We start from the raw sequence: 18,637 nt of genomic DNA, 5'->3' as shown, positions 1-18,637 counted from the left end.
AGCTGATTTCTTAGTGTGACCCCATAAATTCTTATTGCTTGATTCACACATGACTGTTTGCCTTGTTTATAGCAGTCTATTTTTGTACACAAATAAAGCACCTTTTCCTGAAATAGCAAGTTGTAAGTTATTAAAAATTAGCATAAAAATTGAATGATAGAACAAAAGAAGATGAAGAAGGGTGAATCGGCAAATCAGCATGACATCACAGACTCCCAAAGTAAGTGCTCTTTTGACTATTATCATCATTTAACAGATGATACAGTTGAGGCCCACATTAAATAACTTGCCCCAAATCAGACAGGTTGCAAGTGGTAAAGGCAGTCCTAATCCAGAGCTAGACTCCTTTTCAACTAAAAAAAAAAAAAAGCAAATGAAAAGACACAATAAAGACATTACAAAAGGCAAGTCCAGTGGACCAATAATATATGAAGAAGGAGGAAACAGCAGTAGAAGAGAAAGGAGAAAAACTAATCATGCATGTTTACTCTGTAACCAGCACTTTAAATGTATGCACTCATTTACTTCTCATACTAACCACATAAGGCAGAAATTGTTATTCTCCTTATTTTATAGGTGAGGCACAGAGAGTTGAAGAAACAGACCCAAGTTCACATAACTAGTAAGTGATAAAAGAAAACTGAGCCCAGGAAACCCAAGTCTAAAGTGCAGCCATTCAGGACTTCCCTGGTGGCGCAGTGGTTAAGAATCCGCCTGCCAATGCAGGGGACACGGGTTCGAGGCCTGGTCCAGGAAGATCCCACATGCCCCAGAGCAACTAAGCCCGTGTGCCACAACTACTGAGCCTGTGCTGTAGAGCCTGTGAGCCACAACTACTGAAGCCCACGCGCCTAGAGCCCATGCTCCGCAACAAGAGAGGCCACCACAACTAGAGAAAGCCCACACACCACAAGGAAGACCCAACACAGCCAAAAATAATAAATAAATACATAAATAACTTTATTTAAAATAAAAATAAAGTACAGCCATTCAAACACTACCCACGCAACTCAAGTTTTTGTCACACAAACTAATCATTCAGAAAGAACATTTCATCATCTATATTTACAATCCTAACTGAACTCCTATGGCCAAAGCACATAAACAAACTATGTATTTCCCGAAGAGTCCATAGTATTTACATCATTGTCATCAGAGGTAATTTCTGTCTACTTTTCTATCTCCCTTTTCCTCCCCTTTTTCCTTTCTTCTTCATCACTTGGGGTGGGTGAGTTGAATTTATAACATAAATTTTCCCTTCGTATAGTATAAAGAACAATACAGGTGAAAATTTTACAACATTTTAAGAAAATTCAAATCCAGTATTTAAACCATTAGGCCAAAAATCCACAAGTATCCATTAATTCATGTAACTGTACCCAGTATATACCAGAGGTTATATATATACACATACACATATATATAAAATATATGTTTTATAAGTAAACACTATATAAATAAGACCTGTAAAAATATTATGTTTCTTAGTATAAATATTGTATGAGAGAGGATCCTTTTGGCATCAATCCCATGCTTCTCTGAGCTGCTGAATAGGATTTTACAGTCCAGGCCTATTCAAAGTGTCTTCCTTAGACCAGTTACATCAATATCACCTAATGAATTTGCAAGAAATGCAAATTTAGGCCCCTCCTTAATACTCCTGATTCCTGGGAATGGAGAAAAGGAATCTGTTTTAGCATGCTTTCCAAGTGATTCTTAGCACCTGAAAATTTGAGAAGAACTGCTATAGTCATGTAATATCAGAATTTTATAAGTGCACAGGACCACAAAAAACAGATGTATTACTTTTTAGTAGAGAGATGTCCAAACCAACTTTATAGATATACTTAAAGATCATTACAGAAGAAAGAAGAATTGGAAGGATATTCACTTCAAAACAGATGTCCATCTCCTACACAGATGCAAAACCTCCTTGGTTAACACAATACCTTCTGTCATCTTCAGAAGGTCTCAAGGCCATTCACCTTAATGCAGATAGGAAAAATTATCAAATCATGTTTCCATTCTTAAAACACAGCTTGCTTTCCATGGAAGTGGTAGAAAATGCTTTTTCTTAATGTTTATATGAGCGTTGGAAACATTTTAATTGAACAATTCAGGAAACAACTTTGGGCAATTTTGACCCTGTTATAGCTGAAAATTGCAGGAGTCGACTTAGGACAAGACTAAATGAATAAGAGTTCACTTACATGTTAGCATTTCCTAGCTCAGCTCATTAGATGGCATGAATTATTCATGTACAGCTCAATTAAACACTGTCTATTTTTTTACTAATTCACTCATCATTTTGACACAAATTTTTTTAAAAAGGAAAAGGAAAGAGGGAAAAAGAAAGGCAGGAAGGAGGAGGCAATAATATAATACTTTGGTTTGAAAAACATCCCCCAAAGTACAAAATAATCCCAATTGTCATTGCAGAACAAAAACATTTTATGTAAATTATGTGGTTTGGGATAAGATTGATGTTGTAAGAAATGCGGGGGAGTAATGGGTGCGTGAGATTTCAGCACTGTCATATTGAATGGGGTGAGAAGAAAAAAATTATATTCTGCTCTAATTATATCAAACTATATTAGTTTAAACTGAAATAACAATTTCAATGCTTTGAAAGAGTAATATTTTGATCTGTCTATGTAATTTCATCGGTTAGTTGTAACTGATAAAAATAGATTTTGGTTGCCGAAATTTGAACAGTGTTTGAGGTAGAATTTCATTAGAAATGGAAAGGATTAGAAACGAGAGCAGCTATTGTGAATCATTTTGAGGCATCATTCAATTTAGATGCAAGAAAATTGGGTGACAACTTCTATTTAGAAATCTATTAAAATTTGTTTTATGACTATAAACTGTGTATTATCTATGTCTTTTATTCCTATCTCTCAATAAAGTCATGAGATGATGAATTTCACATACAGATAATGCTCTAGGTAACATTATTAATAAAAATAATAGCAGTGAAAGGTGCATCGATACTTATCAGAACTTATGCTTTACCAATAACATAAACAATAGTTACCTTTACAAATGCAACGATTTTCAAGGAGATTGTTGCTAGATATAAGGAGTTCATCACAAAATCCATTAGATTCCACCAATCGTGGATGTAATCTTGAAGTCCACCATCCCACATTTGTTTAATTTCTCCCCATATAAAACCTGCAATTATAGAAAGATTCACATAAGTGTGATTTTTTCAATCAAATCACTAAAAACAGAGATCCATAATTAGGAAATAGAGAATCTTGGAGCTTCAAGAGACTACATAGTTACTCTAAATGCAACACCTATTTTTATAGGTAGTAATAATTGAATCCCAGTCAGATTTTAAAACTTTCAGGACATTTAGCTAATTTGTAGAGAATTCTCTTGGGGCAGCTTCACTTTCTTTTATCCATTTGATAAATTGATAAGGTTGTGCAATTTTGAATCAAACTATAATTCCTCTATACCTATATATCTTTCTCTGGAAAATATCATAACGTTTATTTGTAAACAGATACTTGAAGATATTTTTCCTCCCAAATCAAAATGACTCAAAGATTTATGAAAAAACAGTGTATCTAGTGAACATAACTGGCTTAATGCCTTTAAGCAGGGCACTTTGTGTTGTTTTTGTAAGCAATTAACACCTTCAGAGATCTGATTTCAGTTCTGGACAGAAGATGATTATAACATTCATACTTCAATAAAAGACCTTATATCTAGCAGTAGCTTTAAAGCTATATCCAGAGAAAACAAAAATCACTTTCCTTTATTATGGTCATGTTTTTAATAGGAAATATTTTATTTTCAAATATTAGAAAGCACTTATAAAATATCACTGTATATCATTATTCTATTTACATAATCTCATTAAATTTTTATAAATCTATTTTTACAGCCTAATGATGAGAAAGAAAGATATCAAAATATCTAGAATCAGGAAATATTAAAAGGATAAATATGATTTTAAAGCTATATTAAAGCAAGAAAACAACAAGACTTTTAAGGTAATGATAGTTTGAAACATCGAATGTGGGTAGCACAGAGTTTCATATCTGTCCTACACTAAAAGCAAGAAAAAGTCATATAACTATAGAATTATGACTTTTCATGAATCCATCAGAGAGGTGAGAAACCAAGGAGCCTATATCTCAAAGACAAACAGGTTCCTGTAAAGAGAGTGACGAGGTGAGCATTAGCTCCCCTGCGGCAGAGTGCAGGGTAAGACACACTGGCATCATACAAGAGAGAAGGACAATTTCAGAAAACCTTCTTAAACAAACTTCTAAAGGCTGAGTGTGAGCTAGTGTGAGAGGACAGAACCCCTGGGACACAGACACAGCAGGGCATCCACTCAGTAGTAAGCTCATCTCCATAGACCTCACCACTGCTCAAGAGGCTGGTTCTGGGGGGAAGGCACAAAGCCCTACCCAAGCTCCTCTCCCCTACGAAGCAGAACATGTTAGCCCTATGGGAGAAGCAGAAAACAGTCCAGGGCCTAGAGTTTATACTAATATCCTTAGAGGCTTCCTACCACAGGAGGAAGGTCAGGAAACTGTCTTTGGCACGTGACCTGCACAGTTTTACTGCCTTGAGAAGGAAGATTTGGATCATTGAGAAGCTCCACCCCTGATGCCCAGGTGTAGTTTTACCTAAGTCTGACCCTAGACCCGGACAACAGACAAGCTTCCTGCCTCACATCACCAGGCTGACAAACACCGAGTAAGAAGCAGAAGCTGACAACCACTGGAGGAGTGGCAAACGTATGGGTAGAAAGCCCCTCAGAGGCAGAGGTGCTCCAGGAAGGCCAAAAGCTGTGGGTGGAGCAGGAATTCTGATAATAATCCTCTTCCCCACTTGTCTTAGTCTGTTCAGGCTGCTATAACAAAGCATCATAGGTGAGTTGTTTTATAAACAACAGACATTTACTTTTCCTAGATCTGGAGGCTACAAGTCTAAGCTCAGGGTATCAGGGTCAGGCTCTGGTGAGGGCCCTCTTTCATGTTGCAGACTGCTGACCTCTCTTTGGATCCTCACTTGGCAGAAAGAAAGCGAGCTAGCTCTCTGGTCTGTTCTTAGAAGAGCACTAATCCCATTCGTGAGGGCTCCACACTCATGACCCAATTGCCTCCCAAAGGCTCCACCTCCAAAAACCATCACATTGTGAGTTAGGATTTCAGTGTGTGACTTTTGGGGGGGACAAAGACTTGCAGCCCATAACACCACTCTAAGCAGAAGTGTATGGTAGGCTGAAACTGATTGTAGCAACAATGAAACCCAAACCCAGCTCAGCTCCTGACTATATTGCCTCAAATTCCTGCACTAATGTTCTAGCAGAAGAGATATGCCCATTTTCAAGCATAAATGCTATACACTTCTGTCTAGCCTTCTGCATAGGCAGAATAAATACCCTCACAAAATACACGCATACGAGCACATGAACACCATGTTACATCATACTCAAACTGTTCAAAAAAAGATAAAAGAAAAATTATTGAAGGCATCACAGGGAGGGGGTGGGTGGAAATAAAAGACATGTTGCATACAAAGGAAGAAATATAGGACTGATATCAAACTGATTATCTGAAACCATGCAGGACAGACTGACATCATTAAAGTGCTGAAAAGAAAAAAAGTCAATCCAGAATTCTATACACAGCACAAATATCTCTAATAAATGAAGGGTAATGGAAAACTTTTTTCAGACAATCAAAAATTCAGACAGAGACCCATGCTACAAGAAATGCTAAAGGGATATTTTTTAGGCAGAACATATATGATATTAAACAGAAATTTAGGTTTACAAAAAGAAATAAAAATCTCTATTCAGGAACTGTTAAAATGAAAATAAACATAAAATACTTTTTTCTTATTTCGAATTGCTCTAACAGATCATTGACTGCATAAAGCAAAAATAGCATATAGCAAAAATGTATTGTGGTTTATAACATGTATAACATATGTAAAGGTAAAACATATGACAACATTAGCACAGAAGATGAGAAAGAGGAATTAGAAACATACTATCATAAGGTTCTTATACTACATGTAAAGCAAAATATTATTTGAAGTTAGACTGTGATAAATTAAATTTTATGTTGTAAATCCTAGGGCTTTCTCTCAAAATATTTTTAAATGCATAAATAGCCACAAATGTAAATAAACATGGAGTTATAATAAACGATCCAAGAACAGGCAGAAAAAAAAAGGGAAAAATACAGCAATACATGGGGCAAATAGGAAAAACAATAGGGTAGATTTTAAATCTGTCAATATCAAAAATTACATTGAATGAAAGGTGAGGTCTAAACACACTAATTAAAAGACAGAGATGTTCACATAGAATAAAGATGCAAAACATAACTATATGACAATTCATCGATAGGTTAAACATAAATGAATAACAATGATACCATGAAATACTAATTGAAAAAAACTTAGATGGTTATATTAATGTAAGACTAGATATATTTCAGAAGAAGTGTTACTGGGTATGTACAGGGATATAACAAGGATAAAAAGGTCAAATCACTCTGAAGACAGAACAGTCCTAAATATGAATGCAGCTAACAAAATAACCTGATAATGCAAGATGCCATAGAATTTAAATATAAATAGAGAAAGGTACAATTAGTTAGAGACTTTACTATTCCTCTCTATAAGTAAATGAATCAGTAGGCAGAAGTTTAGTAAGAATATAGAAGTTCTGAACAGCACTATCAACAGTCTGAAAATAGCAGAAGACATTTTTTTCAAGTGCACATGGAACATTCACTAAGATAGGCTACATAACTTCAACATATTTATACATGTTGAAATGTTTAAATGTTTACCATGACAACATAGTAAACAACAAATCAATTATAAAATGTATCTCAAAATCCCCAAATATTTTGCAATTAAATAATATGCTTCTGATAACTTTTGGTCAAAGAGAAATTAACAGAATAATTAGATAATATTTTGAAATGATTACAAATGAAAATACAACTAAGAGTTCTGTGATGCAGTTAACACAGTACTTAGAGTAGAATGCTTAATTAGAAAACAATAAAGGTCTCAAATCAGTGATCTCAGCTTCAACTGTGACACTGAAAAGAAGAGCAAATTAAACCCAAAACAAACAGAAGAAAGAAAATTTTAAAGCAGAAATCAATAAATTTTAAAATATAAAACTTGAGAAAAGTCAATGAAAACAGAATCTAGTTCTCTGAAATGGTCACTAAAATTGATAAAACTCTAGCTAGAATGGTCAAGAAAAAAAAGAAGATATAAATGATCCATATCTGAAATGAAAGAAGGGGCATAAATACAGATCTTACAGACTTCATAAGGATAAGTGATAAAATGAACTTGATACTCATTAATTTCACAACTTAAATGAATTGGACATTTTCCCTGAAAGACATAACCTTCCTAACTCACGTAAGAGGACATAGAATAACCTGAATTGTCCTATATTCATTAAAGAAAATGAATTCATAGTTAAAAACCTTCCAGCAAAGAAAAATTCAGGTCCATTTCCTTCATGGTGATTCTACCAAACATTTAAGGAAAAAATAATGCCAGTGCTAATCAAACACTTACAAAATTACAAGAAAAAATGTTTGAAAAGTATGTATTATTCTGATAAAAAGTCATACAAAAACAATACAAAGAAAACTACACACTAATAACCCTTTGAATATGCATAAAATCCTCAACAAATATTAGCAAATTAAATACAGTAATATATAAACTTAACAATAAATCATGACCCAATGCTATTTTTCCCAGAAATGCAAGATTGTTTGAAAATTTAAGAATCAATCAATGTAATTTGTCACATCAACAGATTTTTGGGGAAAAAAATCTTTTCATTAAATGCAAGAAATCTTTTCAATAGATACAATAAATTCATTTGACCAAATTCAACATTCATTCACGACAAAAACTTTCAGCAAAGTATGACTAGAAGGAAAATGTCTTGATTTGATAAAGGACATCTATAAAAATCTAAACTACCATCATACTTATTTTGTAAAGGGCCAGAAAATAAATAACTTAGGCTTTGCAATTAATGAATGAGTGTGGCTTTGTTATAATGAAACTATTTATAAAAACTGTCAAAGGGCCAGATTTGGCCTGCTGGGCCTCATATCTTGATTGTGGTGGTACTATATGATTGTATGTGTTTGTCAACATTTTATATACCTGTGCCCTAGAAAAAAAAAATTAAAAAGTAGTGGTACAACTTAATGTTAAGGCAGCAAAAATTATGAGAGATTGATGTCGGACAATGGAAATAGGGATAGATTAAAAATAAAGAAATATAATAAAGTATCAATTGTGATATATTGCTGATAGATGTGTTTGAAAATTTGCACGATAAAACTTTGGAAGAAATAAAAGTATATTAGTCCATAATTATTTAGTGAGAACTAGCAATAGTTATTTAATATTATTAATAAAGTTTTATTTTTAAATTTTGTCACATTTAAATTAAGAACCCAGATGAGGACTGATTTCAGTTGAATTAAATATAGAGTGCATTTTAAAGTCTGCTGTAGACCACAGTTTTATTCTAGATTTGTTGTTTATATCCAGCTTCCCCTTTGAAGTTTCTTTCATAAATAAATCTCTCTTGAGAACTCAGATAAAATTGGGCATATTTGAGGAGGTGATAATGATCACTGACTCCTTATTGAAGAAAGGAATATATAAGATCTGAATAACATGTGATACACGCACTGATTTTATAGCTTGTGGAAAACTTACAATTTATATTATCCAATGAGGAAAAATGCTCAGTACTGATGGAACTACTCTCCTCTCCCACATTCGTGGTGCTTTTTCCTACTGAGCCTGTGTACAGTCTCAGAATCCAGCACGCAACCACAACCTACATAAGAAATCTAAGGCCACCAAAGGCCGTGTGACTAAAGCCAGTTAATGGAGAAACCAGAACAGGATACCAGTCTCCTTAGGCAGTGCTCTTAGACAATATTTTCTTACTCCTGAGATTTCACAATGGAGCTTATTTGTTTTGTTTTGCTTGAAACTTTGCCAATTCCCAGAGATGAGGCGATGTGAGCATTGCAATCGTTGATTGAACAAATGCATTCAAGTTCACTTTCATCAGAAGGCATAGTGATAATGCCAGGTGAGTGAAGTGCCAGGCTCAGCTCAACTAGTAATCAGCTTTGTAATCTTAGCCAGTAGTCTCGTCCTTCTAGGTTTCAGTTATCTCACTTCAAAAAAAGAAAGGTTTGGATTATCACAGAATTCTATATATAGAATCATACAAGAAGTATAATTCTACCTTAATGGTATAAATAAGCCAGACACTGATTCTTCCTCTTTGAATTATCAATATTCTATGAAAATCAGTCATCACAATAGCTGACATGAGAGATTAAAAACTGTTCTGTACCAGAGGGCACACACCAGCTTTGATCTGCCCCAGAAAGCAGAAATTGGATCTATGATATGAAAGTTATAGAACGGAAACTTCTTGCACAATGTAAGGGGGATTCTCTGTCAAAGTTGTCCCAAAACTGGAATGGATCACCCTTTGGGGTTAAGATTCCAATCCAGAGCCTGGAATGTCTTTGATCAGTCATATTCCAGAGAAATTCTAGCAATGAGTGGAGAACTGTTCCATTGGACCTCTAAAGGTCATTCCAACTTTATGAATTTGTGATTCTGGTGTTTGCAAATTTTGTATGTATTTTAAAATGAAATATATTTAAAAATACCTACTAACCAACAAGAGGGTTTATATTTTATTTCCCTTTATAGATAAATTGTATCTCTTTTTTTGCTTCTACCCAACTGGAAAGCCAAATGAGATTATTAACAGTCACGAAAATACAGAACTTCAAATATTTTGTGGGTAATTATGTAAAAGAGTAAAGACACCAAAAACTAACTGCTTTAGAGGGGAAGGAGTTACGAAGAAGCAGTTAGGAGCTCAGTAGAAAGCACCATTTTAACCTGGAGCTCCTTAATATCTGAGCAGACTCTGTTCCTATTAGACAGGTTCAAGGACATGACACTTGAATAGATGACCTCTAAGGTTTCTGAAGAAGAGTCAAAACAAAAACTCACAATTTGGATATATTACAGTTCCTTTGGAGTTCAAAGAATAGACATAAAATCTAACTTTCTGAATTATACAAAAATTATATTACTTCTGACTTTGGAAAGGCACAACTGTATGGAAAATACAGAGATCCTGATGAAATTGAGGACTTAGCCCACTGTTTTTTTAACCTGAACTGTAAATAAGACTGTCAGTCAGTGCTGGTTGGCTAATGGGGTTTGGGATCTTTTGTTTTCAAAGCACCAGATTGTAGGATCACGTCCTATAGCTGTTTGGATCACTTCCTGTATCACCACATACTTGTTTAATGACATTGATTTCTATTTGTTATGAGCACTTTAGTGAAATACCAAGTTTCCTCTATTCTGGCAATATTCACTGAAATTTTAGAAGAAACAAGCCTTTAGAAAAACTAGAAGGTGCTATTAACTGGCTGAAAAATGCATCCAGATAGTAAACTATTCATGGTAACTAAAAAAAGACTGAAGCAAACAAAGCTTGAGGGAGCTTCTGTCAGAAAATGTTTGTGCCGTTCCCACAATGGGAACATTTCAAAGTTATTCTCTGCTGTTTATAAACAGATGACATGATTTCTCAGCGTGGTGGTGGAAGTCTAATTACAAGCATTGATGTAAGACTGCAGGGACCAACCACGGAAAGATCGCAGTGCAAATGAGTCAGAGAACTTCCTTTTAAAAATATTTGTGGATGCCTGGAAGTTTTGACTATTTTTTTCTACCTTTCCCATAACAGTTTTCACCAGGGCCATTTGAGTATTCTGTTATATCCCATCATGTGAAGCTGGCTGTGGGGAGGCAGACCTCCGATGCTGCATTTAGCAGCCTCGATTTCATGTGAGAAATGTGTAATTCTGCACACAGACCTCTTGCCTCTCCTTTCTTGCTGTCAGTATTAACACGAAGAGTAAATAACCCCAAGTAAAGGGCAAGTCAGCTTTTCACCTACGACACATCTGAGGGCTTTTTACAGCAGCCCCAGAGCTAGTCGAGGGATCTGGCCTTGGAAGTCCCTTGACAGAACACTGAAATCCATGCTGTGGCACCAAATCAATGAAGATAAAGGCAACAAAAAAGAACTCTTCTTCGCTGGAGGGTTTCTTTCCCTCCCCAAGTCAGGAAACAAAAAGGCAGTTTCTTGTCAAAATTCTGCTTTTGTTCAAAAAGAAATCTAAATGCAGTTATTTTACTCAGTAGAGACTCACATTATGCCGGACCCATAAGAGGCACTAAGTTAAGGGGCAGCTGCTATGGTCTCAGTGTTATTCTTAAAACCCAGACAAAGGTAAAGAGCCTCAAGTATCCACTTTCTGAAGAGAGCGTACAGAAAACTGTAGCCCTTCCCGCCGGGGCTTCCTAAGAGGGATGAGGACCATATCTGCTACCAACCTCCTGCCACACTGTAACCCATGGGTTATACAGAGAGAACGCTGGGAAGAGGGGACCAGAGAGCCGTGAGCTCAGGGCACTGCAGGTCGGGTGCTAGCGACCTCACCAGCACCGCCACCTCCCTAGGTCAAGTGTAGGAGACTCCACGAAAACGCCTCAGAAAGATGGGGGATTTCTGCAGGGAGAAGCTGGCTCTTAACCCCTGCCGGGGCATCTTCCCAAGCACTTGGCCTGCTCATCTCTCACTTGGCTTGCACTTCAGGGAAAGCAGACAAACAGTGGGTCTCAGCTGGGCAGCTGGCAGCAGCCTGACCCCTTGCCATCTGAGGTAGCAAGGTTTTGTGATCTCTTGGGGGAGCGAGGGCTTATCACAGGAAGAAGCCGGGCTTTAGCCATCTTGTTCCCCTGCCCTTGCTAGGGTCACAGGACCCATAAAGGGGCCAACTGCTGGTTATGAGAGTTGCCAGACTGGAAGATGTCAGGCAGAGCTGAAACTCGGATTCGGAGAACTAGGTAGTGTGCAGGTACACAGGACCCTCTAAAGAACACTCATGGACCCATCAGGAGAGTCAGAGGGTCAAGACCTGTCACATAGGCCACTCAGTATTAGCCAGAGATGCAGACAACCAACACGGGAAGAGCTGTGACCAGGGTACCAAGGAGGTAAAGAAGACTTTTAACTTTTCCTGACATCCTGCTTGCCTGCAGAAACCAAGCAACGGGGAGAACAGAAAAAGTTTGTGTCCCTCCTTCCATTCCAGTGTTGGGGTTGAAGGATGAGCAAAAAATGAATATTTCTGGGTCCTTTGATACATGTGTCAGGGCTTTGTGGGGAAGAGGAGAGCTTTAAACTGATGGTAAGCTTTGTGTTTTAAACTGAACTGGGACTACTTTTTAATAACTCAAAATTTCAGGAAATTGATGATATCTACTAGACAGATAGTGAAGGGAAAGAATATTTGGTGTAGGGTGGTTGGGAAGAGTGATTGAAAAAGGTTAAACCATTTCATGTTTAGATTCTAATGAGTCTCAATTCCTCAATAAAGCTGAAATCGGAACTAAATATGAAACCTGCATAAAATTTGGTTTCTAGAATTGTTTCTTAATCTTTAGTGTTTAAAGACCTCTGAAATTTCTGATCAGTGAACCAAGGGGAGAATTCAAAATCTAAATTTTTCATAAAAAATTCACAGTGATTATGATTATAGTCAGCACACCACGCTTCAAGAAACGCTGACTTAAAGGGACAGTGCATAGTCAAATATGTTTAGTTTGAAGACATCTAAAAACCCTTAAATTACTACAGTTTTGATAGCATCAGTTTAACATTTAGAGGAAAAAATATTAGGAATATACAATTAAGGAAGTACATGTTTTGAAACTGTGCCAAGGAATGATACAATGCTAGTTTTCGATTAAGATGTAAAAAATGTAGAACCTTAGAATTCTAGCTCATCTGATTGCTTACGACACAAATGCAGTAACTTAAAAATCAAGTAAAATGTTTCTGTCAATGCAGTATTAGACTTTTTATAGGATTTCTGTTTAATTTAAAAATTTCCATGAGAACTAAGGCATTATATATTTACGTAGGTGGAAAAACAATGAATAAATATTCCTCAAGTCTTTTCTCAAGTCACCTTTTCAATGAGTGGCAGTAGTTGCTTAATAAATATTTTTGAATGAGTGATTATTAATTTTTCACTATGAAGATTACCACTTTCCACCTACTATAAACTTCTATTTTTAAAACAATTATGTGCAAAAGAAATATAATTATCTCTTTATATTTCCTGAAGACCCCCTACACACACACATACATATACACACCAATGAAAGATTAAAAATTAATGATATCCCTGGAAGCAAGGAAATTTAGCTTTAGGTCCTAGCAAGTGAACATGGAAACTAAAAAGGAAGCATCTCAAGGTCATGGCAAAAGACTTTATTCTTTCTTTCTTAGAATAGAAATTGCTTCTGTCAGTATTAGGGAACCACTTATAATGCATGTGTTTTAGAACAGAGATGGGTGGTGGAGATGAAGATGGAGGGTCCTGCTGATGTGATGCTGATGGCAACGATAAGTTCGCTATGTTAACAAGCATCACATTCAATAGGAAATTATATCAAGTGTGTATCTCAAAGAGCATTGCATCTTTAATAAATCAGAAACGTGGTCCACTCAAATTTGACCTGTGTAAAGACTTAAGTTCGTAAACAGAGGCAGAGAAAATAGGAAAGAAGTCAATGTATGGAAACTTGAGTTCTTGGGCTGTTTTTGCCCCTTTAAATTCCATTTCTCACACTCCAAGGGCAGTACTTATGGAGGATGAAGTCTCTAGCTCTGGAGTTAGACTAACTGGAGTTTGAATCTAGTATCTACCATTTGTTAGCTCCTTGAACCTGGGAAAGTGATCTCACTTTTCTAAGCCTATTTCCTCTCTATTAAATGAGATACTAACATCATTTATTATGAGTAAAGTGGAGTTGACTATGAAGTTCAAATAAGAACACACATTTGAATCACTTAGCACAGTGCCAACTTTCTTAGTTTCTATTGTTATTACCACCATCACTACTATTACTATTATTGTTATTCTGAACTAACAGAAACCACTTCCAGCTTACCTCAAATCTTTTACTCTGACCCTCCCTCATTTCCTATGCACTCCTCTTTTCCTATCTTTTCTCCTCTTCCCTTGAACCATCAGAACCACAGTCGTCAAACATTCTCCCAAGGCCTGTAGATTTCACTTGTTGGTCACCAAATTTGTATTGCATGTATGACCTAAAAGACTTAATTTTCTCTCCAGTAAAGAAGTCAATACTCTGTAATGGCTTATCTGGGAAAAGAATCTAAAAAAGAGTGGATATATGTATACGTATAACTGATTCACTTTGCTGTACACCTGAAACTAACACAACATTGTAAATCAACTATACTCCAATAAAAAGTATTAAAAAATAGAAAAAGAAGTCATTTGGTCAGCAATAGTATGTGCACACTGAACAATTTACAACTATATGAATATTTTATTGTTTGAGATTTTACTGTGTTAGTCTTGATAAGTCTTGGTAAAGATGACTTTAAAATTTCTTCCTCACAGAAAAACAGGAAAATGAGAATTCTATGTCATGCTGCAATGATTATCTGGTTTTCTGGAAAATTAAAATATCCCTTTAAATTAATAAACAGATGTTCTGCAGCTGTGTTTGAGTTGTCCATATGTGTCTGCAGCTAGTTTGCTGAGGTGGTTAGAACACCTTGCCAAGGGAGAGAGTGGGGAAATCTATAGACTTGTTCCTTATAATTCTTAATTTGGGGGAAGATGGATAATTGAAAGGTGAGGCTGAAAATACGAGTACCTGAAGCCATGTGATCTTAATGCCTATTAGACAAAAGATGAAGAAATGGTCATAGGAAAGAAAGAATATATATAGGATTGTTTGTTCCTGAGTATTTATCTAGATGTGAACGTGATCACCATTTTTCATTTTCCATTTTCAATTTGGCAGGCCTTGTTGAAATTTTCAGATTTGTTAATATCAACCCTTTAAAAGATAAAAATATAAAATAAATTATGAAAATGAGAGGCCAATTTTGTTGCAGAAAAATTGTTAAATAAGTATGTATTACAGGAAGGACATAGAATCTGGATCTTATGAGCAATTCTTAATTTATGCCTAGAAATTCACTAGAAGCTATTTTTAACAGAGCTCATATCTCTTCCTCTGATATATCTTTTCCTCAGTTCACCATTCTCATCATGCTCGGCATGCACAGATTTATATGCTATGTAATTATGGCATATTCTTAAGCACACACATAATATCAAGTCACTTCGGCAGCCATTCGGCAGTATTCTCATTGGGAACAAGGTATTTCCTGCTTTATTAATACGATAGCTTTCATTAACATTCTACTTCTTTGGTGGAAAATGTTATCAATTTCATATTCTTTTTGCTAAGTGATAACATAAGTCTACATCTGGATGTTTCATATATATGCACGCTTTTCTTTTTTTGCAGGAGAATAAGCTATGACACAAATTTGATTGTTACAGTTGAGTTATAATGGATTCTGTGGAAAAATCCAATCTAGTTTTGGGAAGGCTTTAAAAATTAGCATTCAAAAAAATTTTTTTTCACATTTTACTCCACATTATCTCCAGAAACAAATGACATCTACTGGAGTTAAAACTTCTGCTGTAATTTAGATGAATTCTCATAATACGCATTCTACATATAACATGCTATATTTAGTTTGCATTTAAATTCTATATAAAAATGAGTTTCTCATATGAATATTATATTCATTTCATATCCTTAGTATTATATTGTTAAAATCAAACCCTTAATAAATTAAGAGCCTTGGGGTCATGACACAACAGAAAATAGAAGTAGCCATGTCTCTAATCTGACCCCAGGCTTCTTTTAATCCATCACAGTCTTCCTGGTGATACTTTCTCTCTAAACAATTGAAAAGCATAGCTCTGTTATCAGGCCATATGCATGCAGGATGAAACTGTTGTTTTACTTTTTACTCTAGTTCAAATGGGTAATTTGACAATCTGAGAAATATACTGGTGTCTATCTGTCTAGAATCTACCTTTCTACTGACAGAGTTCTAACGGAATTATCTGTGATTAGTTTTCTTTGTTGCTTAAAACTGTATCTCTCAAGACGGCCAGAATCATAAGTTTTATCCCTGTATCAGGCTTTTAAATTTCTTTGCTTATATGCTAAAGTTCATCCTGACAGCAAACATAGGTAAGAAGATCTCTAGAGGTTATTTGATGGGAGAAAAGAAGAGTTGATAACCTTCAGTCTGAAGGAAAAATAATTCGAAAAGCTTTGCAGGAGATGAGCTACAATTTATCAATGACACTACAGCGAAAGGATATAAGGACCACTGTAGATTCTCTTCTAAAGATATCAAACTCAATAGACTTCAATTTATATAGTCAAAAAGATGTTGAACTTCAACAGGAAAGAGTGAAAATGACACAGAAACATTTTTCTCCACTGTACTAAATCACAAGGTATCTGGATCTGTAATGTTGTATAAGTTCTTATTGTTGAAACACAGCAAAGTATATAACATGGAAATTCCCAAGCAAAAACCATACTTCTTCAGATAAAGGGATTGATTTGAGAGGATAAGCTTTAAAGTTAGAAAAATTTTCTATTCAGAAAAGTTGAAAATTTATGATATAAATATATAAAACAAGTAAAGCAAAAGTCTTTTTGCCAGGATAAACAAAATGAGAGGTATCAAAGGAATCATTTCCCTTAAGCTACAGTATCATAGGTCTGGAAAACATCTGAAAATGGAAGGAAAGGAAGTTTAGTAAAATGAAAAAATATTTCTTTACAAAGCAAGCAGCTCACAGAGGTGACATGAGTTGAAAACCTAAGTCGGTTCAAGAAGACTTGAGAAAAACCCATGCACACAGCTTCATTCAGTCACTGGGAATATTAACATGATGAGGGAAACACAAGCCACACTCTTCTCCATAAGTCGTGAAGTCTTGTTATTATAAGCCTAGAGCCTTACAATGCAGGGACCATGAAATGTACAGTCACTCACTTTACCAAACAGCAGGACTGAGTGAGGCAATATAGAAGGTTCATTAATATAGTCATCAAATGAGACCATGCTTTTTTTGCATCTATCACACTTCTGGTAAGAGGTTAAAGGATTCCTACCCTGTTGTCTTTAGCCCTCTTCCCTCCACCCATCCCCTCTCCCCACCAACGAAAAGATCAATTTTCTCTGCGCCAATAATGATAGGTCCCCAGGACAGGATAATAGGACACAGTGGGACTGAAGAAGTTATCACTCTGAATCTTTCATCTTATTGATGAAAACACAGAAAATCCTGAGAGATTGTGTCCATCCATAATTTAATAGCCTCTCAGTGGTAGAACTTGGACATGTATTCAAATCCAGTTTTCTTCTACAGCCAAATAACATGGAGAATACCCCTTATAATCATGACTCTAGCAAAGCACTTAGAACTCAGTCTTAGATATGAGGCACTCAGAATTCACCAGGCTTGATGAATAATCTGTTTTGACAGATCTATTTGATATAGAAACATTCTTTTTCTCATGCTCCGTTATTTAAGCAAGATGATCATTCATGGGTATTTTTTAAATTCTAGAACATCTCTTTTCATCCTAAAAATTCCCATATAAATGAACTCACTGCAGCAGGATATCTTCAGAAAAGGTTGCCTTTAGCAGCTACTTCTTTTGGCTGGAACTGTAGTTCTCATAATTAAATTTATACCTTATTTAACCATTCAGCTGAGATTTGGATATGGTTTCTTCTAGCCAATTTTCATGGAAAATTATGTTACAAGTTTTGCATGTAGGAGGCAGCCAATGACTGTTTTACTTGTATGAATTATTCAAAGTTTGGAGCTTCTAACTTTCATATTATTTACCATTTCTGATATTATATCACATATCTCATTGTTTGTTTATTATCCATTTCTTCCAGTAAAATTTAACCTTCATAAGCAGAAGAGATCTTTTCTTTTTTCTTTTCCTTTCCTTCCTTCCTTCCTTTCTTTCTTTTTCTTTCTTTCCTTCTTTCTTTCTTTTCTTTCTTTCTTTTCTTTCTTTCTTTTTCTTTCTTTCTTTTTCTTTCTTTCTTTCTTCTTTTTTTCTTTCTTTCTTCTTTCTTTAATTTTTGTTTCACTATTGCCCTGTACTGCCCTTAATCCATAGAAAGTACCCTACATATTTTCATTGACTGCATAAAGAAAAGACTAGAAATATTATATCTACTTATGCTGCATTATATCTATACCATTTTTCAAAGTGAAATGTTCTGTGTTTCACTTGGGACACCAGGATTTTTAGACGTTCAATATAAGTTACACACAATGGGAAATGTGACTTCCAAAATCTTCCTTATGAATTGTTCTCAAGAAATTTTCTATGAAGAAAACTTAATCAAGAACAGATTCCTACTGTGAGATATTTAATTTAAATGGATACAGGTAGGATAATTTTATATTTAATATCAATTGCTATGTCACAATTGTTTTATTCAAAAAGACATTTACAGACTATATAAACCTTCCCAAGATCACACTTTACTTCAGATTGAGAATGTATTTTATTTTAAAGT

At 35.2% G+C, this 18,637-nt stretch overlaps 1 protein-coding gene across 4 annotated transcripts in view; it reads right to left on the bottom strand.

Annotated features, from left to right (window-relative positions):
* Positions 1 to 18,637, bottom strand: part of TRPC4 (transient receptor potential cation channel subfamily C member 4) — a 171,653-nt gene that overhangs the window by 31,078 nt on the left and 121,938 nt on the right. For all 4 annotated transcript variants that reach the window (XM_082435554.1, XM_082435553.1, XM_082435555.1 and 1 more), the window contains one exon: positions 3,038 to 3,177. In XM_082435554.1, the coding sequence (XP_082291680.1) occupies positions 3,038 to 3,177 (140 nt within the window). The remainder of the gene's footprint in view (positions 1 to 3,037; positions 3,178 to 18,637) is intronic.

Source organism: Balaenoptera physalus (assembly GCF_965194825.1).
Source record: "Balaenoptera physalus genome assembly, chromosome: 18".
NCBI lineage: Eukaryota > Metazoa > Chordata > Mammalia > Artiodactyla > Balaenopteridae > Balaenoptera > Balaenoptera physalus.
Note: the sequence above shows the minus strand (reverse complement) of the source record. Positions and strands in the feature narration are given on the sequence as shown.